Below are 26,539 nucleotides of genomic sequence, written 5' to 3'. Positions count from 1 at the left end.
AATGTGCTTTCCTTTTGCTATCTCTCCACAAACCTTGTATTAGTTTTTTAGCAGAAATTCTTAATTTTGATGTAAAAACCTGCATCAGGATTTTTGGCTTAGGATTTGTATGTTTTCAGCTTTAATTAATAAGACCTTCACAGCCTAAAATCACCTCTATATGTGGCATAAGTTCAGGATCAATTTTTATTTTTCTCCATAAAATAAGCTATAACCTACTCTATAGCTTGTTCTTCAGGGAGTCATACTTGTGATATAAGCTGTCATATATATATATGTAGAGAGACAGAGAGACAGAGAGGAGGGAGGGACCTGTCTCTGAATTCTCAGTACTGTTGCATTGGCAGTTTATGTGTTTTTGTACTAATATCACACTACCTTTAGAACAATGGCTTCATTGTATGAATTACTCCTTTTGTAATAACATTGGTTTAGCTCTCCATGGACCTCTATTAGTCAAAGTAAATTTAAGTTTATTGAGTTCTTCAAGAAATTCAAGTAGAAATTTTATTGGAATTACATTGAATGCATAGATACATTTAGAAAGAATTTATATCATTTTAAAACTAAATCTCTCTCCACTTATTTAGATCATCTTCTATGGCCTTTTATAAAGTTTTCAAGTTTTCTCTAAAGAAGGCTTGGGTGTTCATGGTTAAATTAATTGCTCAGAATGTTTCATGATTTTTACTGCTTCAAGGATTGAAATTGTGAAAAGTATTTGATTACACTTTCTAGTTGATTGTTGCTGCCATTGATTTTTAAAACTTGATCCTTTGCCCAACAATTGAACTCCCTTTTCAGTTGTAATCATTTGTCTGTAAGTTCCTTTGCTTCCTAGGTTTATGACTATATCATCTGCACAAAATGATAATTTTCTTTCTTAAATTCCATCCAGTCTAATCTCTAGTTTGTATTTTTTACTTATACCATTGGCTAGGACCCCCGGTAATGTTAAACAGTAATGGTAATAGTGGTAATCGTGGATATGCTTGTCCTGTTTCTGTTGGGAGGTAGTTATTTATGCATAGCTTATGTTTCTGCATATCTTGCAAGCAAAGACACTGACTGTCTCTCTATACTCTATAGACTCTGACTGTAGAGAGACAAATGCCTCATCACAACTGCTTCCCCTTTATTGTCAGCCACCAGAGAACCCAGAGCTGGTGCTGTTGTAGTATTTCACTTTGAAGGAAACTGCCATTTACAGAGATAAATATACCAGACACTCATCATTGTTTTTTCTAAATTTTTATGATGCTTTTCTTTAAAGATATTCGGGATAGGTATTATTTTCCTGTCTATGAAGATAGAGGAACTAAGCCATAGGCAAGATTAAGTGGCTTGTTGAGGGATTCAAAGCAAGCCTGATGAGAGTTAGAAATCATTCAGGTTGTCAGAGTCCAGCTTCTCCACCACAGTGATCAGAGAATCAATATCACTTTTCACCTCTGCAGGACTACTATTTCTAAGCTATTACCATGTGTCTCTTTCGTGCAAGATTTTTAAAGTCCTTCATAAACATATAAACTTTTTCATCTCAAAAACACCCAAAACCCTGGGATATTTCTCACTGCATATCCCAAGTACACAGCTGCCCCTCTGAGTAGACACAAATGAGAAAAAGGAGGAAGGTAAATTTAATTTCCACCTCAGTCACTGAATCACAGCATCATCGCCAACAAGTGATTTTGCTTGTATGCTCTAACTTCTCAACTGTAGAGTTTGGATAAAACTTCACTTCTCCTTAGGGATGTAAGAGCTACTGAGATAATTTCTCTAAAACCCTTGGAGCTCAATGATACTAAATGAAAAGAAAGAACAGGCGGCCATCTGTATCATTCTATTACTGAGTTAGGACCTCAGAAATTTGTATTGCCTCAGGAAGTTCTCTTCCCCAGCAACCCCTCTGGTTTATTAAAGCTTACAGGATGTTTGCAAAGGCAAGAAGTCTAGAGAATGAGGCAGAAAAGTAAACATACACACACAATCTTGCCCCTATAAGTCAGGGTCCTATCTCTCTGAATAACCTGGGTTCAAATCCTAACCTCTTCATTTACAAGCAGTATAAGTTTAGGTGTTTTATTTACTCTCTGTGTCTCAGTTCCTTTGTTTGGAAAATGGGACTAAAACAAATACCCATATCTTAGGGTTGTGAAATTAGTTAATACATGTAGATAACAAAGAAAAATTTCTAGCACATTAAAAGAATGAAAAATGTGTTAGCTGTTGCTATTATTGTTATTGATATTATTAATTATATAATTTACATATAATATAATTATGATTTATCACATAATATAGTAGTAGTATTATAGATGTTAGAGTACCTAAGTGTGGATTTGTCTAAATCTCACAAGTGATCCAAGCATTCTAGCAATTGGAGTTATTTTGTGTTGAAATATGCCCATTTTAGATAAACCAGGGATCAACAATTTTTTTTCTGAAAGTGCCAGATAATAAATATTTCTGGCACAATCTCTGTCACAACCACTCAGGGTTCAACTCTTTGTGTTGTAGTTTTAAAGCAACTATAATAAGACTTAAATGGGTGTGGCTATGTTCCAGTACAGCTTTATTTACAAAAACAAACTATAGTTTGCTAACCTCTGAAATAAACCAAGAAATCTTTCAAAGTCATTGTTTTTACTTAGTGAAGTAACAGGGACCTTAATAAGGAAATTACTCTTCCTGCCGAAATACATGAGATAAAACATATTTCCTATTACTATGCCCCAGATACCACCTCAAGGCAAGACACTGATGCACCTAAGGAAAGTGCTCAAATTAGGAAGCAAAGCCATTGCACTGAGCACAGAGAAACCACGCCAAAGGCAATGAGTGGCATTCATTTTGCAAAGAATTGGAAGAACAATCATCTTTGAGAACATGGTTGATGAAGTTTGGGCACTTAAAGTGAAACTTGTGTATTTATAGATAAGGAGAATGAGAAGTTTCTGAAATACTAAGAAAGATTTTATTTAAAAGGCATCAATACCCCAGCACACACTGACATAGCATAGGAACAACATAGAGGTGGTGGCGAGATGGGAGGTGGTCACATAAAAATTAAGGATCAGCAAAATATGGGTGATGCAAGATGTAAAGAAATCTGGACCAGACCCTAACCAAGAATTATTCTCATAGCTCACCAGTGAAGAAAATAAAAAATATATATATATATCAGTACTTAGTTCAGGATATTATTTTATCCTTGAGATACTGAAATAATTTGAGTATCTTGAGATGTTGAAATAATTTCTTTGAAATCATGTAGCTCAAATGGACCCAGTGAAAATAAGGTACAGGGGTCCTCCTACATTACTCATTACTAATTTAAGACTTGGTCAATTTGTTGTGCATAAGGACATTCATATCACAAACATTAAATATTTATTGTGTGGAATCCCTTAGGATGAGGGTTTATTTCCAAAGAGGAATTTAAGGGAGAAGATAGTATGAAAAGTGACTAGACCATAAGCTTCAAAAGGGCAGGAACTCTGATGTTCTGTTTACCACTAATACACATCATCTGAACTTTAGACATTCAAATTGATGTGGAATGAGTGAATGAATGAATGAAGAAAGTTTATACTGTTTAATTATGTTTAGAATAGCTATATATTATTTTTATTTTTACTTTTATGGGATGAGTTCAGTTAGCTTCAATCTATTCAATGTTTCACACAGCTCTATAAAAACTCTCCTCCAGATAACATCTTTATTATATGGTTGGGTGAAGCTTACAGAACTACCATAGTCAAGTCTTTGCCTCGAATGTATAAAACTAAATAAGGAGTGGCCAGAAATAGTAAACTTATTTCTCTCTGTAACTATTCTACATTAACACATATACACATAAAGGTATATATTCACGTGTACATGCATACCTCCAAATTTTTGTCTCATCTGGGGAACAAGCTAAAAAAAAAAATCATGGAATGTTCCATTTGAGAGAACTTTGAAGCAATTCTCACAAGTATCCAGGGGCATCTTCGGGTTGACAGGTCTCTAAAAATTTGATTCGTGAAGGTAGTCTTTCTGACTTAGACTCAAATTAAATTGCTGTAGCTCCAATTAGACCCCTAGCCTGGGAACCTCCATATGCCATGCGTGCGGCCCTAGAAAGACAAAAAAAAACAAAAACAAAAAAAGAAACTCATATATAATATGTATGTATTATATGTATATATACACAATTTATATATATATTATATATGTGTTATAAAACACAAAACTTAGTAAAAGGTTGTTTATAATAAAACTTCAAAAAATGAGATATTTCTTTTTTTTTTTTAATTTTCCCACCATACAGCAAGGGGATCAAGTTATCCTTACATGTATACATTACAATTACACTTTTTTTTCCCCACCCTTTGTTCTGTTGCAACATGAGTATCTAGACAAAGTTCTCAATGCTACTCAGCAGGATCTCCTTGTAAATCTATTCTAAGTTGTTTCTGATAACCCCAAGCTCCCGGTCCCTCCCACTCCCTCCCCCTCCCATCAGGCAGCCACAAGTCTATTCTCCAAGTCCATGATTTTCTTTTTTGAGGAGATGTTCATTTGTGCTGGATATTAGATTCCAGTTATAAGTGATATCATATGGTATTTGTCTTTGTCTTTCTGACTCATTTCACTCAGTATGAGAGTCTCTAGTTCTATCCATGTTGCTATAAATGGCATTATGTTATTCTTTTTAATGGCTGAGTAGTATTCCATTGTGTATATATACCACCTCTTCCGAATCCAATCATCTGTTGATGGACATTTGGGTTGTTTCCATGTCCTGGCTATTGTGAATAGTGCTGCAATGAACATGCGGGTTCATGTGTCTCTTTTAAGTCGAGTTTTGTCCGGATAGATGCCCAAGAGTGGGATTGTGGGGTCATATGGAAGTTCTATGTATAGATTTCTAAGGTATCTCCAAACTGTTCTCCATAGTGGCTGTACCAGTTTACATTCCCCCCAACAGTGCAGGAGGGTTCCCTTTTCTCCACAGCCCCTCCAGCACTTATTTGTGGATTGATTAATGATGGCCATTCTGACTGGTGTGAGGTGGTATCTCATGGTAGTTTTGATTTGCATTTCTCTTATAATCAGCGATGTTGAGCATTTTTTCATGTGTTTGCTGGCCATCTGTATATCTTCTTTGGAGAAATGTCTATTCAGGTCTTTTGCCCATTTTTCCATTGATTGATTGGCTTTTTTGCTGTTGGGTTGTATAAGTTGTTTATATATTCTAGAGATTAAGCCCGTGTCGGTTGCATCATTTGAGACTGTTTTCTCCCATTCTGTAAGTTGTCTTTTTGTTTTCTTTTTGGTTTCCTTTGCTGTGCAAAAGCTTTTCAGTTTGATGAGGTCCCATGGGTTTATTTTTGCTCTAATTTCTATTGCTTTGGGAGACTGACCTGAGAAAATATTCATGATGTTGATGTCAGAGAGTGTTTTGCCTGTTTTCTTCTAGGAGTTTGATGGTGTCCTGTCATATATTTAAGTCTTTCAGCCACAAAAAATGAGATATTTCAATGATGCTTTCTGGGAAAGAAAAGCGAAAAAAAAACCTTTATAATTGTTAACATTCATTGGAAGTTTTCCCAATCATGAAGTGCTAAGAAAGGGCAATTAGAAAATGTGTGTGTGTTGTGATTTAATAATGCAGAGCCAGGCTACAATTTTAAAAACCGGTTCCACAACTTACCATTAGTGGGTGGCAGGAGAGGTGAGCGGGGTTACCACCTAATAACAATCGACCCCCAAAACTCAATGATTTACATAACAAACTTTTTACTCATACAAACCTTACTATTGGTTCCCAAAGCCCTCCAGGGCAGCCATCTCCTTCAGCTGGAACTAAACATTCCAGGCTGCTTGAATTTTATACCTTCTTCATATGGACAAAGGCCTCCTCATCAACACAGCAGGGAAAAAGGAAGCATAGCAAATCCAAGCATCCATTCAATATTGATTATTATAAAGCAGACAGAAAAGAAAATTAAGAAAATTAACCTGAACTATTTAAAAAGTATATCATCCAGTTTTAGAACTTGCAAGGACCTAAAAATTATCCAGTCAAGCCCTTTTATTTCATAGATATAGAAACACACACCCAGAGAGAGTATAAGATTTTTTGCTCAAGATTACGCAGCCAGCAATAGCGCAGTCTAGAATCAAATTCAGATTTCTCTTCTAGCTCCCTACTGGCTGCAATCCCACCCCCAACCTTTGGAAATGTACTAACCCTCTTTCCCAATCGTCATATCCTAGAGACCATGGCAACATGGTGGTTAGATTTCCCATCCCTTTTCCCAGTTTATATTTAATGGAAAACACAGAAATGCTTGTGATGATGGAGACAATGTCCTCAGACCTCAAATGGCCTTGCAGCAGCTATTATTTATTTCTACACATTGGCATTTTTAACAATGTGATACATATTGTCCAAAGCAAATGAAAATCAAGGGCTAAATGCCCTATGGAAAATTAACCCAGGCTAATTGCAAGTTCTATTACTATCAGTAGGGAGAGCTAGAGTGCTGAGCTAGCTGTCACAGGTGAAGGGGAAATCAAACAACATGTCAAGATAAGTGAGACACCTAATGTGTTTGTTGAAGGGTATGACTAGCAAGGACTAACACAATCACTTTTCGCTTGAGCAGATTCAGGTTCAAAATGTAGCTTCAGGAATAATCTAAAAATAAAAGGAATGATCAGAGTTCTATTACCATTTCCATGTATTTAGATCATTAGCACATGAACTTTCTCCTTCTGCTTTCCTTCTGACCCCAGCATTGTTTGTGGAAAGGCACCACTCAGCTCATGAGACTGAGCTGAGGAGGAATACACTAAAGCATCCTGGGAAATGCCGGGCTGCTGCCCATTATTTCTTTGCTAAGCCTCTCATCTTGTAAAACTGACAATTCTTAAAAAGAGTTCAGAGATTCAATTATTGTATGAAACACCCCAGGTAATTTGGTTAAATGCTTTTGCAAAATAACCTCCCTTTTAGGCTCTATGTAACGTCATCTGACTTTAACAACTAGAAAAATTATTTATTCAAATGGCAGCTTGCTTACTTTGATGACATTGATATAAAATTGTTACATGCCTAAAGCCAGAATGGCTCCACCCAAAGTTTCTACAAAATCTTATTTATCATAATGAAGACCATAATGACATCCTCATTATTAAGTACAATATATATTTAAAAACAAAGCTCATACTTCCTATCCTCTTAGAAATGGCATTGATAATATTCTTTATAATATTGATAATATTATTGATAATGAATTATGGATTGGAACGGTCTAGAGAAGAATAAAAGCAGCCCCTGAGTGGAGTAGCTTGGACTTCTCAAAGATGCTATTTGCCATTCATATCAAGCCTGAACAAATATTTGGGCTAGTTTTTTATGTCAAAACCAAAGGGGACGGCTTAGTAAAGACATTGTCTGTTGCTTCGAATAAGGCAGGCTGAGGAGATGTACATCATTTTGCTCATACACTGAACTCCCCTCCCTTTCGTTCCTGCTTTTCTCCTGCTTGGAGCTGACTCCTCCTTCCTGCAGCTCCGAGGATCACAGGCTGATTGAAGAACACAGCTGTTCTGATGGGGAGCTGTGCTCAGTGACTGACTCTTTCTCTCCCTCTCTCTCTCTCTTTCTTTCTCTCTCTCTCTCTCTCCCAATATCTCTCCATCTCTCTCTGAACCGGCAAAGCTGAAAACTACCTGATAATCTCTCTGCCTTTGAATCCAGCTCTGGAACCAAATGCATCATTTTACTGCTCTTAAAAAGTGAACAGAGTTTGATTACCTCAAGCCAAAGCTGCTTTGCTCCATAAGAAGGACGCAAAAGGACCCAGACATCATTGTTTTTAATCTACTTGAGGAGCTTTTGCCTTCATGCCTGAAACTTGACAGTTTCAGGAGGGAGTTTTGGGTTTGTTTGTTTTTAATTGAAATGTTGAAAAGTTTCTTATTGATGCTTTAAGTGGAATCCAGTATGGGTTGGATTTAAAATATGGGTTGAGTAAGATTTAAAGGAGACTTATCTGACCACTTTCTACTGGACGGATGGGGAAATACCTTGAGAGAAACTTGGTAGGAGAAAATGAGCTAATTTGCAACTAATAACCATGCTTAATTTTGAGATTATCTACAGACTCATTGAAAAAGAAATTAAATATTGACAAAAGATAATGTCTGTATTTCTCAGTAATTTAACAAATGACTCTAGCTTGTGGAAAGAAAATCATAATTCGACGGATCTTTTAAATCCACCAGGAACCGTGAATATCTATCTTTTTTGCCTGACATGCTTAATGACTTTGGCAGCCCTGGCAGGCAGCATTTATTCATTAGTTTCCCTGCTGAAAATGCAAAACAGAACTGTTGTGTCCATGCTTGTGGCTTCCTGGTCTGGGGATGATCTCATGAGCGTCTTGTCGGTGACCATCTTCATGTTTTTGCAGTGGCCAAACGAGCTCCCTAACTACTTCCAGTCTCTGTGCACCACTTCTGCCTTACTATATTTATGCCAGGGCCTCTCGAGCAACTTGAAGGCGACTCTCCTAGTCTCCTACAACTTTTACACGATGCACAGGGCTGTGGGGAGCCAGGCAGCCACCAGAAGATCCGGCCAGGTGCTCTGCGTGGCGCTGACAGTGTGGGCAGCCAGTCTGCTGCTCTCTGCTCTCCCTTTGTGTGGCTGGGGTGCCTTCGTGCGCACGCCTTGGGGCTGCTTGGCCGACTGCTCCAGCTCCTACGTGCTGTTCCTCTTCGCTGTGTACACTTCAGCCTTCGGACTCCTCGCCTGCCTCTCAGTCCCGCTCACTCACCAGTTGCTGTGTTCGGAGGAGCCGCCGAGACTCCACGCCAACTACCAGGAAATTTCCCGCGGAGCTTCTACTCCAGTGACCCCTCCAACTGGGGGGAGAGTGCTTTTCCTGTCCCCAGATGATGCTCCGGGGCCGACCCTGCGGTGCTCTAGGGGATGCTTCCCGAGCTCGGACACCGTGTTTGGACCGGGTCCGCCCGCGAGGGCAGGGCCAGGACAGGGGCCGGGGCGCTGTGCTGCCGCTATGGCTGGAGTCTGCAGGCGTGAGAATCGGGGAATTCTGTATGGAACCAGGAGCTTCACCGTGAGCATAGCGCAGAAGCGCTTCTCTTTGATCCTAGCGCTGACAAAAGTCATCCTTTGGCTGCCCATGATGGTAAAAGTGTGGTTGCTCACAGTGCGCGGGTGTGTGTGTACCAGGCAGTCTTGAGTGTGTGAATCCCTGATTGAAGGGCCACTCAGGGACGCGCGGTTAAGTCGTTTACAAACGCATCGGTTTTAGAGATGCACTTGGAAGAGGCAGTTCACGAACGGGTAGGACTAGAAGCCTCGAAGCCTTCTCGCTTCAAAATTGGGGAGGAGGCCCGGGAGCGCTTGCTGGCGCTGAAGATTTGGTTTTCCTAGGTCTGTCATGGTCAAGGATGTGCTCTTCATAGCAATATCTGGGAGTATTCAGAAAAGGAGGGAGGTATAAAAAGGGATTTTTTTCTCCCCAATCTTCTGTCATGCCCTTCCCTCTGCTCCATTCCTGCCTAGTAAGGACACCGCCCATCCCCAGCAGGAAAAGAGAAGGGTGTTCAGAAGTAGAGAGTGCCTAAAGAGGCTTTTGTTAAAGCCTCTGGGAGGGGGAGCCCAGCTGAGAGGTGGGGGGAGCCCAGCTGAGAGGTGGGTGGTGCTATAGTGTGGGTGGGTGCCCTAGTATGACAAGAATGGCCTGGAAGAGGCGAGGGGCCAGAAATGTGACAAAGCCCATCTAGTGTACCAGGTACAGGTTTCAGACACTTGCCTGTTTTCTGGGGTAGCATTCCCCACGTTGTGGACTGTGCTTCCTTGGTGGAAAGTTGAGCTGACACTGGGCACAGACCAGGCACTTGATAGTGAAAACCCTCAAAGCTCTTTTCAGTTTGAAGCAGCAGGCCTACTCCCAAGGGATCCCAGTAGTCCACCACCAAAACCAAGCATGCCAGCCCAAGTGCAGAGCTTCTGGCTCTCCAGCAGGAAAGGGGCCTGGAGAAGGGAGCTGGGACAGCATGCATGGGGAAAGGCTTAACAAAGTGGAAAATGTTAGCCTGTAATAGGTCTGAAGCTCTCTGCTTTTGCAGATCCACATGGTGGTCCAGCACGTCCTGGGGTTTCAGAGCCTTCCCTTTGAGACACTCAGCTTTTTGCTAACCCTCCTAGCCACTACTGTAACTCCAGTGTTTGTCTTGTCCAAACACTGGACCCACTTGCCCTGTGGCTGCATCATCAACTGCAAGCAGAACACATATGCAGTGGCGTCCGACGGGAAAAAACGTAAGTTCTGGATGATGCAGAGGTTGGGAATAATGTGTATGTAGTCAAACACAGAAAGGTGGTCTGTTGAGAAAGTTGCCTGAATAGGGGATTAGGAGTCCAAAGACACATTAAATGGCATATAAAGGGAAGAAATTTTAATGTGAAACAATTATTAGTACAGTGTTGGAGTAAGTTTTAAATGAGGCAGTTTTGAAACAACTCTGTGATGTGCTTATACATTGAATAATTATTTTAGGTAAGAAAAGAAGAGATAGAATTCACTCAACACAGCATGAAGTCATCAGAGACCCTTAGAAGTTATATCCACCATAGCTCTGAGCCCAGAGTAGAAAATAAATTTCCCTCCCAAGTCTACATGTGAGAAACCTGCATCTTTGAAATGTTAAAAACGCATTATATTATAGCCCATTATTATTTGATGAAACAGTAAAGAAAACCATTTTCATTATTTTGCTGCTTGTATTCTTCCAAGATTTTGTGAAGTTTTCATAGCAAGCAATAGGAGTACCTAAAAACAGTCCAGGACAAATTTTAAGTGTATGCCTCTGCTTTTAGAAAAGAATACACGTATACACACAAAACAACAACCCCAAAACACCTATAGTTTCAAGAAAGGACAAAGGTGGCAGTTTGTCAGTGTGTGTTCATGTATGAATCTAGCCCTGCTGTTACTTTAAAAAAAAAAAAAAATCTATGTTCTAAAGAGAATAGGACATCTATAACAGGAATACTCACTGCTGTAGTTGTAAAACTCACTAGAAGTGTAATTGTTCATATACTGAGATAGGAAACATTGAGGAATGACCTGTATCTTTTGACTCTGCCAGGAAAGAAAAGGATATTTTTTGTCTTTACAGACAAAAGACAGGATATTCTATCATTTAAAAATCCAAGACTGCATTAGTATATGCTGAATTAGCTGTGCCATTAATTTTCCTTTGCTCAAAATAAGCAAGTATATTACTCTTTAACAGAGAACAAAGATTAAATAAAAACAGTTCATCTCAGGCTGTAAAAACTGAAAACTGTTAAAGAATATTCTGCAATCAGATCTTTAACAGGGTTATTTTACAAACATTAATTAGTCATGAGCTGGTCATTTTCTATGTATTAATGACATTTGATGTAGAATTTTCAAATGACTAGATTTTTTTTAGTGTTAAATAAAATAAAATAAATAAAATATTTAAAATAAAATATGTCTCTAAAATAAAATAACCATGGAACTTATATAATAAGTATGTGCTTCTGGGCTTAATATCCAGAGCTTCAGTGACACAGAAAATTAATAATAAATCTTTTGGGCCAAACAGATGAACATAGAACATATAAAGATCACTTACAAGCCTGAAAGTTTTACCATTCTATCAGATGTTAATATTTTATCCCTAAATTAATGAACCAGCACCATCTTATAGTATTTAAGATTGTGAGAAAGACAAGAAGAGTTTAGGGCAGACATTTTTTAAAACTAAAGGGCACCTAAATCGAGCTGAAGACAAAGCAATGCAACAGATCAATCACTTAAATGGGTTAGGAAGCATTCTATCTTGTACTACACAAGGCAGAAGAACCTATTCAGCAGGCAAGCAGAATCAATAATCATGTTAATATCTCATGTTTGAAATTAGAACTATAACTCTCAAAATCAAAATAATGTTTTTCCTCCAAAATTACCATTCCCCTCATTTATATTTATTTTAAAATTCCAAGGGATGTGTTAAAATGCAAGTTTGGGGAGTGTGGCTTCAAAAATAAAACATTCTGAGAAACATTAGTTTAAAATGTGTGGCTTCAAAAATAAAACATTCTGAGAAACATTAGTTTAAAATGGCTCCATTCTCTTTTTGTTTCCAGCCTTGAGATTTGATTTTATTTAATATTTTATTAAAGTATAGTTGACTTACAATGTTGTGCCAATTTCTGTTATACAGCAAAGTTACTTACATTCATATACATTCTTTTTTTCTAATATTTTCCATTGCGCTCTATCCCAGGAGATTGGGTACAGTTCTCTGTGCTATACAGTAGGACTTTGTTGTTTATCCATTCTAAATGTAATGGTTTGCATCTACTAATCCCAAACTTCCAGTTCATCCCACTCCCTCTCCCCTCCCCCTTGGCAACCTCAAGTCTGTTATCTATGTCTGTGTAGCTCCATTCTCTCTTTGATCTCAGGGAAATTCTAAGAATAAGAATGGTGTTTTCACTGTCTGAGGACTCACCATAAATTTTCCTATTGCTAGAAGAACACAAAAACAGAATTTTGAAACCCTAAAGATGGCTCATCCTCAGGTGGGAAAGTGCTTGATCAGTAACAGTACTTTGATTCTATATAGCTATTGTACTTTGATGGCCCCATTTCACATTTAAGATTTTTCTCCTTAAAAAACTAATATCACTGTATTACATTCTTTTGCTGGGAACTCCAGAAGCAAGGAAATGAAAATATTTTTTCCTAACTCATATTTGCCCTGGGTTCATTTTGCTGATGTAAACATAATTGTATATCTCAGCTTCACTGTATGGAAATTGAGAGACATGCAACTAGAAAATGAATGTCAGTAATGGATAATAATTTCCAGAAATAATAATTCTCTCCTGTTTCCAACAATAATTGGTATTTCTAATGTCTCAAAATAAAAATGGTCTTTAAAAAAGGTGGTTTTAATACAGAGGTCTCAGGTGGCAGACATATGGATTAGATATGGCTCTCAGACTGATTTTGTTTGCATGACATGATGCTTTTTAAATTAAACAGTTAAAATATTTTCTATAAGAATCAGATTTTCAGATTTTTTTGACAAAATCAAAGTATCTGATGATGTATTACTCTGAATAATTATATATATTTATAAACTGATGTAATTACTTATATCTAAAATTGTCATTAGCAAGATGCAATTAAAAGCAAAAGACTAGAGCTAAGGTTTATCCACGGTTTTACTTTTCAGAACAAAGGTAGCATTAGATGTATTTTTCATAACTGCAAAAGATCCTGACTCTTTTCTGATGGTCATTAAGTTTCTTGTAAGTTACTATTCAAATACTACCAACTCTTGTTATATTATTATATCCTATTATCTTCATCAGTTAGTCATAATTTACCTCATGTTAAAGAAAAATCACTAACAAGAAATGTTTATATTCGTTACATTTCATAATTAATATACTTACCTTAACTTAAAGATAACACTCTGGGATATTCTGCTTTCATTAACATATTTCTGTCATGAGTCTGGTTAGCAGTAAAGCAATTTTACGTAGAGGTTAATAACTCCAATTCTGGAGTCAGCTTTAAATTCAAATCTCTTTACCAGGTAAGTAATCTTAGGTAGATTTCTTCTATCAGCCTCAGTTTTCTCAAATGCAAAATAGAACCAAAACACCTTTTATTATGTAGGGTTGTTGTGTCAAATGCCAGGACCTGTGTGCATAACTGACCCAGGAATACTGCCATTCCCACTGTATCTATTGCAGTCCCACTCCCTTCTCATAGCCTGCCTCAGACTCCCTTTTGCACCTCATGACATGGAGGTAGAGACTCCATTGACAAATTCTGCACAATCTTTCAAAAACCTTACTCCTTTTTTGCTTTATATTTCATAGTTATGCAGATAATAAAATATATAGCTACAAATATCAATTTAATCATTTACATGATAAAATTGGAATTTTCATGATAGTTGTTGTTTGCTTAATATTCTTGAGTGACCATTTGTCACTTTAATCTTTTTGTAGAGAAGAGGGAAACTCATCAATAATTAAAATATTCTTTTAGTTCCATCAATTTTCACACTATCAAAGTAAATTAAAAATCCTAATTTAATTTTACTAGACTATAAACACTGACTGTTTGGTTCAAATAATGAATAATACCTATAAATTCTACCTTTCCTTCAGAATTGTTTTATAAATCTTCAGTTCTGAAACAATTTCAGTAATAGAATCAGCATATGAATGACACTAGAATGTATTATAAAATGAATCAAATTTTACCTATTGTTTTCATAGAAATTTTTAGTTTTTAATTTTCCCACCACAGATAGCTAAATGTGTGCATAAAACACAGAGCTATCCAAGTAGAAAAAAAAGCTTTTGAAATGAGCCATGTTTGAAAGATGAAAACCAAATCACTGCATTGCATTTTGCCTACCATCTTGATATAAAGTCATTCTTAATATATAAAAAATTATCAAGTATTTAATGACATTCACACACAATATTTGTATCACTTATGTTACATTGTCACTTGTTATTCTACTAAGACTTTATACCATATTCACCAAATAGTAGAGCTATATGTAGGATACCATCATATTTCACCTGATTTAAATCATAGAAAATTTTGTGTTCCTGCTAAACTCATCTTGTAATTAATCAGGTACATAGACATGTTGTAAAGTGCTTCAGTTCACAGAAATATAAATATCTTTTTTATAGTTCATTTCATATTTATTCAGGAATGTACATGTTATTTTTAAAAGTTTAAAAACTGTATTGCAACATTATCTAATTTTTAACATATGCATTGGTACACATGTAAACCTCAGGAATGATATATATCAAAATATTTAAAGCAGCTATATCTGTTATTAGTGTTGTCAGCTGAGTAGCTCAGATGATTTTACATGGCTTTCTGTGTGAGAACAATTAGGCCCTCAATGATAGGATGGCTTGAATTTGTGAGATATAATGCATAATTGATAAGAAGTAAATGAAGATAGTTTTAAAATGTATTCTAATCAAGTTGAGTGCATCTTCCTCACTTTGTATATCTAACTTCTGTTTATATCTACCTTCCTAATTATGGAATTTTTGTTTTTGTTTTTATGTAGTCAAGAGGAGATGCTTTGAATTCAATCTATCATTCCAACAGAGTTATGGAATTTATAAAATAGCACATGAAGATTACTATGATGATGATGAATATTCTACATCCTATCACAACCTCATGACCTATGAGTGCAAAACCACAAAAGACTCTCAGAGAGACACTCAGGATATCTTCAGTGCCATAAAAGTGGAAATCAGCACCACACCCTCTCTGGACAGCTCCACACTAAGTGGCATCAACAAATGCACAAACACCGATATTACAGAGACTAAGCAGGATTCCCACAATGAAAAGGGTGTTGATCCACTGCTTTTTGAAAAAACAGAAGGTGATATTAAACATGATGAAACCACCTTTTTGGAAGGGCCAGAAAGAAGACTTTCTCATGAAGACAGTCAGAAACCAGATCTTTCAGACTGGGAATGGTGTAGGAGTAAATCAGAAAGAACACCTCGCCAGGTACAGTAAGTTTGTTCTTCCTGTGAAATTAAACATGAGACCTAATATGACAACATGAAAAAAAAATACGAGCTGCTTATTTCATTCAATCAAGTCCAAGGTTATTTTCACTTGCCTTAATTAATTTCCATAATACTAAATTTTATTTCAAAGTGACTTCTTTTAAATTTTTTAAATTAGTTCTCCATTTTCATTCAAAATATGTATATTTGGGGACTGGTAGAATTGCATAGGCTCTTTGAGAAGTAATCTGTGTAAATTTAGACTAGTCCCTCAGAACTTATTTCAAATTAGTTAACTTGTATGTCTTATTTTTTCTTCACCCGAAAAGTATTCCACAAGTCCCCAGTAGAGGTTTGGGGGCAGGTAATTATACAGCTAGTGGTGAAAAGGTAGTCCTGTTGTAACTTTATTAGATAGCTTGCCTGTAGGTCTTGCTGAAATTAGTCCCTATAGTATTCACTAAGGAAAATAAGATCTATTCCAGAATCACCCAAGTGAACCATTTCAAAAACCCTGTTAAATGTTACATCATTAAGGATAGAAGAATGGATATATAAATATTTTATAAGATAGAATTTGGGAGTTCCCATCGGGGTGCAGCAGAAACGAATCTGATTAGGAACCATGAGGTTGCAGGTTCGATCCCTGGCCTCGCCCAGTGGGCTAAGGATCCGGCGTTGCCGTGACCTGCAGTGTAGGTTGCAGACATGGCTTGGATCCTACATTGCTGTGGCTGTGGTGTAAGTCAGCAGCTATAGCTCCGATTCAACCCTTAGCCTGGGAACTTCCATATGCCACAGGTGTGGCCCTAGAAAGACAAAAAGACAAAAAAAAAAAAAAAAAAAAGAATTTGTACCTTAATCTTATCCTATTCTTTCTTAGATGTCAGCCTACCTAGAATGAGGAGGGATACTTATATTTTATTGAATTTATAGTATGATATTGATGTAAGATTTTTCATTCCTTCAAATTCTCATATCTGACAACTGGAATTGCCCTTGCTTTCCACAGTTGATTTACTAGGAAGAGAAACCTTTTTCTATGTGACTTAATGAAAATCAAAGTCCACCTGCCCCTAGTCTCTGGAATCAAAAATATAGTTCTTCAAATATCTGCTGGTAATATTGAAGTCATTGATCAAAATATGACCACACAGCACCAACTATGAACATGAACAGACTAATTTGATATTTCCTTTATTCTCCTTGACTATTTAAAACCCCTAGTTTTACTTTGATATTGCCAACTTTTTAAAGTTGGATAATAAAATAAAATATACAAAATATATTATTAAATATAGTTATTCATAGTCATTAGTGATTAGGTATCTCAAAAAATCATTAAATATTTGCTGTAAACTGAAAAATACAATGACAAGTATATTATTGGCAGGACACAATACTCAGTATGTTCTTTTTTGGCTGTGGTGTGCAGTGGCTTGATGTAGGATCTCAGTTCCCAGACCAGGGATTGAACCTGGGCCACTCGATGAAAGCACCAAATCCTAATCACTAGACCAGCAGGAACTCCCAATGCTTAGCATTTTTAGAAAAATGTGGTACACTAGCTAGAGAATCCTTACAATATCAATGTCAATTTGTTTACAAATAAGATAAACATCCTGGTTTTCTTGCACTTAAAATTGAGTAATATTCATGATGGTGTTTGTGTGTGTGTGTGTGTGTGTGTGTGTGTGTCTGTGTGTGTGCGCGCGCGTGCGCGCACATGCATCCCAATAACTAGCAACTACAGCAACTGTGAGCTATTCCCTTATTCCATTCTCATGCTTACCCTTTAGGGATTACAGCTATCTTGAATCTTGTTCATGCTTTTTTATCTTATTGTTTTATCACAAATGAATGTATATCTGACATAATATATTGCTTAATTATGCCTATTTTGAGCTTTCTAAAGATGTTATTTCTGAGACTTGCTTTTTTCCCATTCAACATTAGTTTAAATGACTTCGTTTTCTAATGTATTTTGTCAAAACTATGGGGATTACCACCTGAATTATCCCAACTTAAACTTTATTTAAAAGTCTTGGTTGTAGTTTGGATAATATAATCAATTAACAACACTTAGAAATATGTGAAAGGATCAGACATTGTTTCCCTATACCTATATTGTCTTATGAGAATAATGAAGCACAACTTACAATCCTCTATAAATAAAAAAAAACTAATATATGCAAAGCACAAAATGTTGATCAATCCATGTATCTTTCACTCAAAGATTTGTTTTAGTATTGATAACATTTGTGAAAAGCAAATTTAGGAAACCAATTTAAAATGATCTTTGTAAAAAATGATTAGTGGTGAAAGAAATAATACACCATTCAAGAAATGTAAAATTTATATTTTCAGAGACTAATTAAAATTAAGTGAAATACTATCATAAATTTTAAAACAACAGAAAGAAGTCCTTAAGCCATAAGCTGATGTTATTGGCATGACCTTCCCTTAGAAAACAATGTAACCAAAATACATTTAACCTTGAAAAGCTTATGAGAACTTTTCCTATGACCAAAGACTGGTTTTAATTCTTACCCTGTTCTTCACCAGCAGTTATTTCAAGGGAGTGGGTGGTGACTGAGCATTTTCATTTCATCCTTTTCTTTCCAGTTCCTTCTTTGCTCTGAAAGTAAGGTGAACTTATGTATCTTATAGTAATGACACATTACTGTGGTAGACACTGTGGGAACTCTCTGAAAACACTATCTCTTTTGATTTTCTATGGTTGTACTTTCAGATATTTAGGCTCAATTTTACAGCTCATATCTAGTGGTACTATATTGAATTGTGCCTGTTTATTTTTAGAATTTAAAAAAAGAGGCAAGTTTGATTTTAAGTGTATTTAGTTAGCCCTAGCATGTTTTTACAATTCATGTTGCATAAAAAATTTTTAGAGATTGTGTGAGTAAACAAATTCTCAGTATATCTTGCTAGAAATTCTGTAGGAGTGAAAGCGTCAGATCAAGGTTACATTATAAAGAATACGGTAGTAGAATGATTTCAGTAAGTTTCAATGTAATCCAAGAAAATGTAACAGAGTTGAGTGTTTATAAGACTGAAATTCAGTGTTAACAATTAGCCACATAATCACTCCTTTTTGGACCCCTAGTAGGTAGAATCCCAAGTAGTTTACTGTTTAAATGTTCAGGAAAAAATAGTAAAAAATGTCATAGTTTTTCAGTTACAAAGTTTTAATGTGGTTGCCATGGTATAACTGTTCTTCAGGTGAAATTATGATTTTTCCAGAACCTCAAAGTTTTGTCATCTATGAATTAGGAAAATTATAAAATAATTTAGTTGCTTATAGAAGATCACTCTAATTTTCTCTTTTAATACTAGGCTCATCAAATTACATGTGGATTCCATTTTCTTTTCTTTTAATGGGCTGTCTTAAACCTCTAGAAATTCATTTATTTATAATTGTAAATAAGAAAAAAGATAATGCTGTCATTATGCCACTTAGTCCCACTTGTAATTCTATCATCATAGCATTTAAAAGATGAAAGCCAGTAAAATATAGAAAAATGGGTTGCAAAACAATCCTTCTCAAATGAGAGTGAAATGGGTGAATGATTGCTTTGCAATTAGCTACACAAATCATTTAGTATGAGGATGAATAAGCCAACAAGAAAAAACTTTAAAGTCACCAGGGAATCAAAGATGTGTTATTTTTATTTTATGGAAAATGTTTTAACTATCTATAAACAGTTTTACAAATCAAAGTTGTTTGCTTACAGAGTTCAGGGGCAACTTTAGTTTCCATAATTTTTTAAAAAATATTATTTCTTTAAATCATTATTGTAGAAAACTGTAGAAACCAAATGTCAATCTAGACTATTTTGGGCTCTTGAGATCAGAGCTTCTCAAACTTTAACACACAAATAAGTCAAATGGAGATCTTATTAAAATGTGATTGTGATTGAGTAGATCTGAGGTAGGGTCAAAGATTCTGCAGTTCCAGCAAACTCCCTGGTGACTCTGGTTCAAAATCAAAGTCCCATCTCAGGCCTACAGAATCAGTAATGTGCCTCTGAACCAACCCTAGTTTAAGTACTTAATTTAAGTACTTCTTTTTAAGTACTTCTTCCTAAAATTTAAGAAGTATGCTTTAGGTTCCAATCACTAGGAGATCGATACTAGTTTAAAGGATAGGACAAAATCAACTCTTTCCATTAATATATGATGCATAAAGTGAAATAAGACTAGAAAAAAATACCCCAATACACATATATCCTCCCTCTCCCTAAAAAATGCCTATTGTCTTTTTAATTAAAAAAACAAACTATTAAAAATTTAAATTAAGCATAAATGTTGTGTTTCCTGTGACATTGTCAGCTTGATAATTGCAAATGCTTACACTTGTTCGCTGAGTAATTTTTGACATTTTCAACTGAAGTGATGTAGGAGAAAAACTCACTTATCACCTCTCGTTTATAGACTCAAGGCAAAGATCGAGCCTCATCCTAATAGGGAATGACTGGAACATAGATATTTTATATTTAGCTACATCCATTTGTTTAGAGTGGTTAGTTCTAAACACTTCTGAAAAATTGATACACTGTTCTTTTTAAAAAACATTTATGGAGTTCCCCTCATGGCTCAGTGGTTAATGAATCCAACTAGGAACCATGAGGTTGCAGGTTCAATCCCTGGCCTTGCTCAGTGGGTTATGGATCTGACGTTGTTGTGAGCTGTGGTGTAGGTTGCAGACGCGGCTCGGATCCCGCGTTGCTATGGCTCTGGCGTAGGCCAGTGGCTACAGCTCCGATTAGATCCCCTAGACTGGGAACCTCCATATGCCAAGGGAGTGGCCCTAGAAATGGCAAAAAGACCAAAAAAAAAAAATTTATAATCCTTATTGTTTAATGATTACCAGGTAATATAACTGTTGTAGAAAATTTAGAAATTGCTGATAAGCAAAGAAAAACACCCATTTCTAACCATCCAGAGTTAATTACTGTTTACATTTTATCATAAAACTTTAGGCTCTTTCCTAAGCATATATTTTTGTTTTTGATAAAAGTGGGATCATATTGCACATACTGTTTTGGAATCTACTTCTCTCCACTTGAGAGTATAATTTTCACCCGATTTAAATTGTTCCAGCCATTTGTGTGATTGATTGTCTGGTATAGTTTAGAATGGCTATTTAGAGTGTGGTTTAAAACTCATTCATAAATGTAAATTTGTTCTCAAGTATTTAAAGTCTTGAAAGTTAAAACTAAGAGAATTTCATTGTAAACCAATTTGAATATTTCATAACACATGTTGTGATCCTCACTGTATGCATCATTTGCTGAAATGAAGTAAAACTGAGCTGTTTAAATGTTCACTTTCTACAGATCAAGGGAATTAGCATTGGATCAAAACATATGTAGAACCCTATAATTCACTTTTGAAGCTAAAGAGCCCCTTAATATTCTCACAAAAGCCTCATGGTTTAAGGAGGCCTTAAAAGCCATGTATTGGAAGGGCCCAGCTAAGTTTGAATTTCTTCTACAATTTCTATTGAGTATTACCCATTATTTATAAGTGGCCAGACAGTCACTATATTATTATTATTATTAATTTATTTATTGCCCTTACCCATGATAAATGGACATTCCTGGGCCAGGGATTAAATCCAAGTTGGAGCTGTGACCTACGCTACAGCTGCAGCAATGCTGGATCCTTAACCTGCTGTACCACAGCAGGAACTCCCTCACTACATTTTTAAATCTTTTTATTGTGAACTAATTTCAGAGTTAACAAAACAATTTTTAAAATAGTATGAAAGTTTTATATATATCCTTCCTCAGTTTCCGCTAAGGTTAACATGTTACAATATAGCAATATAATTATTAGGAAATTAACAGCTAATTTATAGGCCTTATTTTCCAATTATCCTGCCGATGTCCCTTTCTGGTCCAAAACCTAATTCTCACTTTCTTACTGCATTTGGGTCATGTCTCCTCAGAGTCTTCAGTCTATAGCAATTCCATAGTCTTCTGTGTCTTACATGACTTTGACATTTTTGAAGACAACGAGCCAATTTGTTTTGTTGTTTCTGAAATATCCTTCAGTTTGTAATTATCATAGATTTTACATTGATTAAATTGAAGTTATGCATTTTTAACAAGAACAATGCAGAAATGGGAGTTCCCATTGGGCCTCAGCTGTAATGAACCAACTAGTATCCATGAGGACTCATGTTCAATGAGTCATGAGGACTCAGGTTCAATCCTTGGCTTTGTTCAGTGGGTTAAAAATCCAGCATTGCTGTGAGCTGCGGTGTAGGTTGCAGATGCAGCTCCAATCCCATGTTGCTGTGGCTGTGGTGTAGGCTGGCAGCTGCAGCTCTGATTTGACCCCTAGCCTGGTAACCTCCATATTCCACAGGTAGGGCCCTAAAAAGACAAAAAAAAAAAAAAGAAGGAGAGAGAGAGAGAATAACACAGAAATAATGTTTGCTCTTCCCAGAGCATCATATTAACAGGTACAAGATGATGATAAATCTGATAATTATGGTGATGTAAACTTTGATCACTTAGTAAAGGAGAGGTCTGCCAGATTTCTCCATGTAAAGTTATTATTTTTCCCATTGTAATTTATAAGTATCTTGCAGGGAGGTATTTTGAGGCATCCAAGTATTGTTTCCTGTCATACTTTTGCCCACTAATTTTAGTATTCATTGATGAATCTTTCCTGCAATAATTATCATATGAAGGTGATTTTCTATTTCTATAATTCCTTCTATATTTATCATTGGAACTTGCCAGCAAGAAAAAATTATCTCTTCTTCTCTCTTTATGTACTTGTTTACATCATTATGAGATTATAGATATTTATTTTAATCTATAAGTTATAAGCTACACTATATTTTATTTTATTACTCCAATTGTCCTAAATTTGGCCATTGGGAGCATCTTCAGGTTAATGTTTTTATCCATTCAATACACCATCCTCTTTTTTTTTTTTTTTTTTTTTTTTGTCTTTTTGCCATTTCTAGGGCCGCTCCTGCGGCATATGGAGGTTCCCAGGCTAGGGGTCCAATCGGAGCTGTAGCCTCCGGCCTACGCCAGAGCCACAGCAACATGGGATCCAAGCCACGTCTGCAACCTACACCACAGCTCACGGCAACGCCAGATCGTCAACCCACTGAGCAAGGGCAGGGACTGAACCCGTAACCTCATGGATCCTAGTCGGATTCGTTAACCACTGCGCCACGACGGGAACTCCCTTTTTTTTTTTTTTAAGCAATTCCTTACTTTCTAGCAACACAAAATATTCCAACCTCTTCTTGTATTTTCCCTGAAGAATCAACCATTTTTCCAAGGAGCTATATTCCCTTTTATTGGAGAATGGGGTTTGAAAACCAACACCTGTGTGCTCGGTATGCTTATTGTTACTGAGATGTCTTGCTTCTAGACCCTAACATTGGACAGATATAGGAAATATAAATATATATGCTCATATATGCATCTATATTTCTATATCAATTTCTCTGTATAAATCATTTTAAACCATGCATTTATGCTGATACCTCCAATCCAATCAAATATCACAGGATTCATTCATAGTTTTTTTCTTTTCTTACTTATTACTTCTTTTTCTGACAGAGAAAAAAAGGCTCCTCTTCTCCACAAATATATTTACTTAGCTGCTCAATCCCATAAAGTAGTTTTAGAATTGCTAATCCATACCACTGTGGAAAAAAATATTAACTGGAGTCTAGTAGTCATGTATATTTATTTTTATCTTTAACCTTACAGTTTATAGTCACAATGCAATCTTCCATATTTTGTTAGGTTAGTTATTTTCATTTCCATTCGCTTCATTTTATTACATTTTGATTTCCTCTCACATTATTTTTATTTTATTTATGTTCCAGTATGTGAAGTTATTACCATGTTTCCAAGAGTTGAAACTATAGAAAAGGTATATCCTCCCTCATTCCTTTTCCCTGTTCCCACTTTCCCATTCTTACAACCTGTTCCCTCCTATCCTATCCCCTGTAAGTAACCAATGTCATAGTTTCTGGTTTAATCTTCCTGTATTTCTTTTTGCACAATACATGATCTGATACATTCATATCTTCTTATATCTTTTTTCCCTTACATACAATCGTTTTCACTTTGCCTTTTTTCATTAAACAGTATATCCAAGAAGTCACTTCGTATCAGTTCATAGAGACCTTCCCATTCTTTTTATAGCTATATGATAATCCATAGTGTAAATACACCATAGCTAATTCATTCAGTCACTCTCTCATACAGGCCTTTAGATTGTTTCTAATATTTTGTAATTAAAAATAATATTGTAGTGAATAACCATATATATATATATGCATATTTCATATTGTTGGAAGTATATCTTTAGGATAATTTCCTAGAATTAGAATTTCTGGGCCCAGAGTTAAGTGTAATTTTGTAAACTTGATGATCATGTTTTGCACTGCTACCAGCAACATATAACAGAAGACCCTTTTCCCCACGACCTCAGTAATAGAATATATTATCATATTTTTAAATTTTTGCCAGTCTGATAAAAGAGTAATGCTCTCCCAGATTGTTTTAATTTATAGTTAGATAATTATAAATTATAGTTATAATAAAGTGAGTTTGAATAGTTTTCATTTAAGAGCCTTTTTTATCTTCTAATTTTTTGTAAACTCTTTTCATCTTCACATCTTTCAGTTGGAGTTTTGACCCTTTATCCTTTAATTTTTAAAAGTTATTTATATATTAGGGGTATCAGCTTTCTGTGATATTACAAATATTTTTCCTAGTTTGTCATTTGTCTTAAAAACTTATGATTTTTTTAACATACACAATTTTAAAATTTGTTTATAATAAAAACTATAAATCTTTTGCTGACCTGCCTCTGATTTCGAGTCATGGTTAGAAAGCCAGGTTTTGTTTGTTTGTTTGAGTTTTTTCTTAATTGAAAGAAAGCCTATTTTAAATGGAGTTCACCCCAAGTTTTCTTCTAGTACTCATATGGTTTCAATTTTTAAATTTAGATCCTAGATCCATTTGGAATTTATTTTTGTATTTGGTGTAATATGTGAATATAATTTTGACTTTTTCCCAAAGAATTACCTATTTATTTATTGAAAAATCATTTATTTAAAAGTCAGTCATTACCCACAGTGTTCTGAGATATCATCTTTTTCTTATACTAAATTTCCATGTCTACTGAGGTCTATTCTATTTCACCATTAGTCTATTCGTGCCCTGGTATCTTATTGTTTACTGTTTTAATTAGAGAGGCTATTATATTCTAGTGAGTATTAATGTCTATTAGTCCTGGCCTCCTCACTCCTTTTTTTTTCTTTTTCAGTATTTTCCTTGCTATTCTCACATGTTTACTTTTCAGTATCCATTTTGCTTTCAACCTGCCTAACTCCATAAAATAAGCTTTATCAGCATTGAGTTAAGTTTACAGTGAGTAGAGAGAGAGCTGACATTTTTGTAATGTTAAGTTGTCCTATCCACAAACAGGGGTTGTCTTTCCATTTGTTCTAGTCTACACTTGTTATCTTTCTCCTGAAAAATTTAAAAATTTTTTCCCTATAAGCTTTACACATTTCTGTTAGGTATATTCAGTTAGCCTTGTTGATCTTCATTGTTTACATTGTAAGTGAGGTTTTTCTCTACCATCATGTCCTTTAAGTGGGTTATTGTTTGTATATATTAAAGATATTGATTTATTCCTATTAAGTACCTGTGGGTTTCTCACTGTGGCACAGTAGGTTAAGGATCTTGTACAATGCAGCACAGGTTAAATCCCTGGCCTGGCACAGTGGGTTAAAGATCCGGCTTTGCCACAGCTGTGGTGTAAGTTGTAGCCCTGGCTAGAATTTGATCCTTGGCCTGGGAACTTCAATGCCACGCGTGTGGCCAAAAAGGAAAAAAAAATACTGTATTTGTTACACTACTGAGTTATTTTATTATTTAAATAAAATATTTGGTTATCATTGATTATCTAGGGTTTTCTAGATGTATCATCAACACATAGAGGTAGTTTTACTTTTTCTTTATCAATCGTTACACAGCTAATTTCTCCTTTCTGGTTGTATTGGCTAATACCTCTAGGACAATGTTAAATTGTAGAAGAGACAGGAAATCTTGCCTTATCCCTGATCTTATTGTAAGGTTTCTAATGTTTTCCCATTAAGGAAATACTGGCTCTCGTTACTTTGTAAGGCAGCTAATTTAATCCTTGATGATGTTGATAATAAGTAATACTTATCATCACACTTGCTATGTTTCACACACAGTACATAGAATTGCTCATTTATTATTCACAAGGACGGTCTGGTAGATATTATTACCCAATGAATAAATGAAAAAAAAGTACAGAGAAGTTAAGCCTAAAGTCTATCAGAGCCTGGGAGCAAAACCAGGCTATCTGTCCAGAGACATTCTCCATATCCACTACCATAACTGCTTCAGAGAGATAATTTTGATGGTTAGCAAGTCATTTCTTACACTAAATTCTAATCTAGTCCCCTCACAAAGGCAGATTAGGAATTTATGGGGCACCTTTAAAAGTGCCTGGACCCTACCTACAGAAATTCTGATTTAATTGGTCTGAAGTAAGATTTGAGTATCAACATTTTGTAAAAATTCTTGTGTGGATATTTGCAAAATATATAATAACAAAGAACTTGTGTTTAGACTATGTAATGTATGAAGGACACCAATAAATCAGTAAGAAAATAAGACAACCCAAGAGTATATGAGCAAAAGATTTAAACTGGTACTTCTCATAAGAGGAAATCTAGATAGCTATAAACACATATAAAGGTATACCACATCATTAACGTTATGAAACGCTCATTTGAAATAGCAATGGGGAGTTCCCGTCGTGGCTCAGTGGAAACAAATC

The 26,539-nt window shown here is 35.7% G+C and overlaps 1 protein-coding gene across 2 annotated transcripts in view; it reads left to right on the top strand.

Moving 5' to 3' along the window:
* Positions 6,901 to 26,539, top strand: part of GPR149 (G protein-coupled receptor 149) — a 63,547-nt gene continuing 43,908 nt past the window's right edge. The window contains exons 1-3 of one of the 2 annotated variants that reach the window (XM_021068449.1): positions 6,901 to 9,212; positions 10,159 to 10,351; positions 15,193 to 15,650. In XM_021068449.1, the coding sequence (XP_020924108.1) occupies positions 8,199 to 9,212; positions 10,159 to 10,351; positions 15,193 to 15,650 (1,665 nt within the window). In that variant the 5' untranslated portion in view covers positions 6,901 to 8,198. 2 annotated transcript variants of the gene reach the window in all.

The sequence above is a fragment of the Sus scrofa genome, chromosome 13, assembly GCF_000003025.6.
Source record: "Sus scrofa isolate TJ Tabasco breed Duroc chromosome 13, Sscrofa11.1, whole genome shotgun sequence".
Lineage (NCBI taxonomy): Eukaryota > Metazoa > Chordata > Mammalia > Artiodactyla > Suidae > Sus > Sus scrofa.
This window is presented reverse-complemented; position numbering and strand designations above follow the sequence as displayed.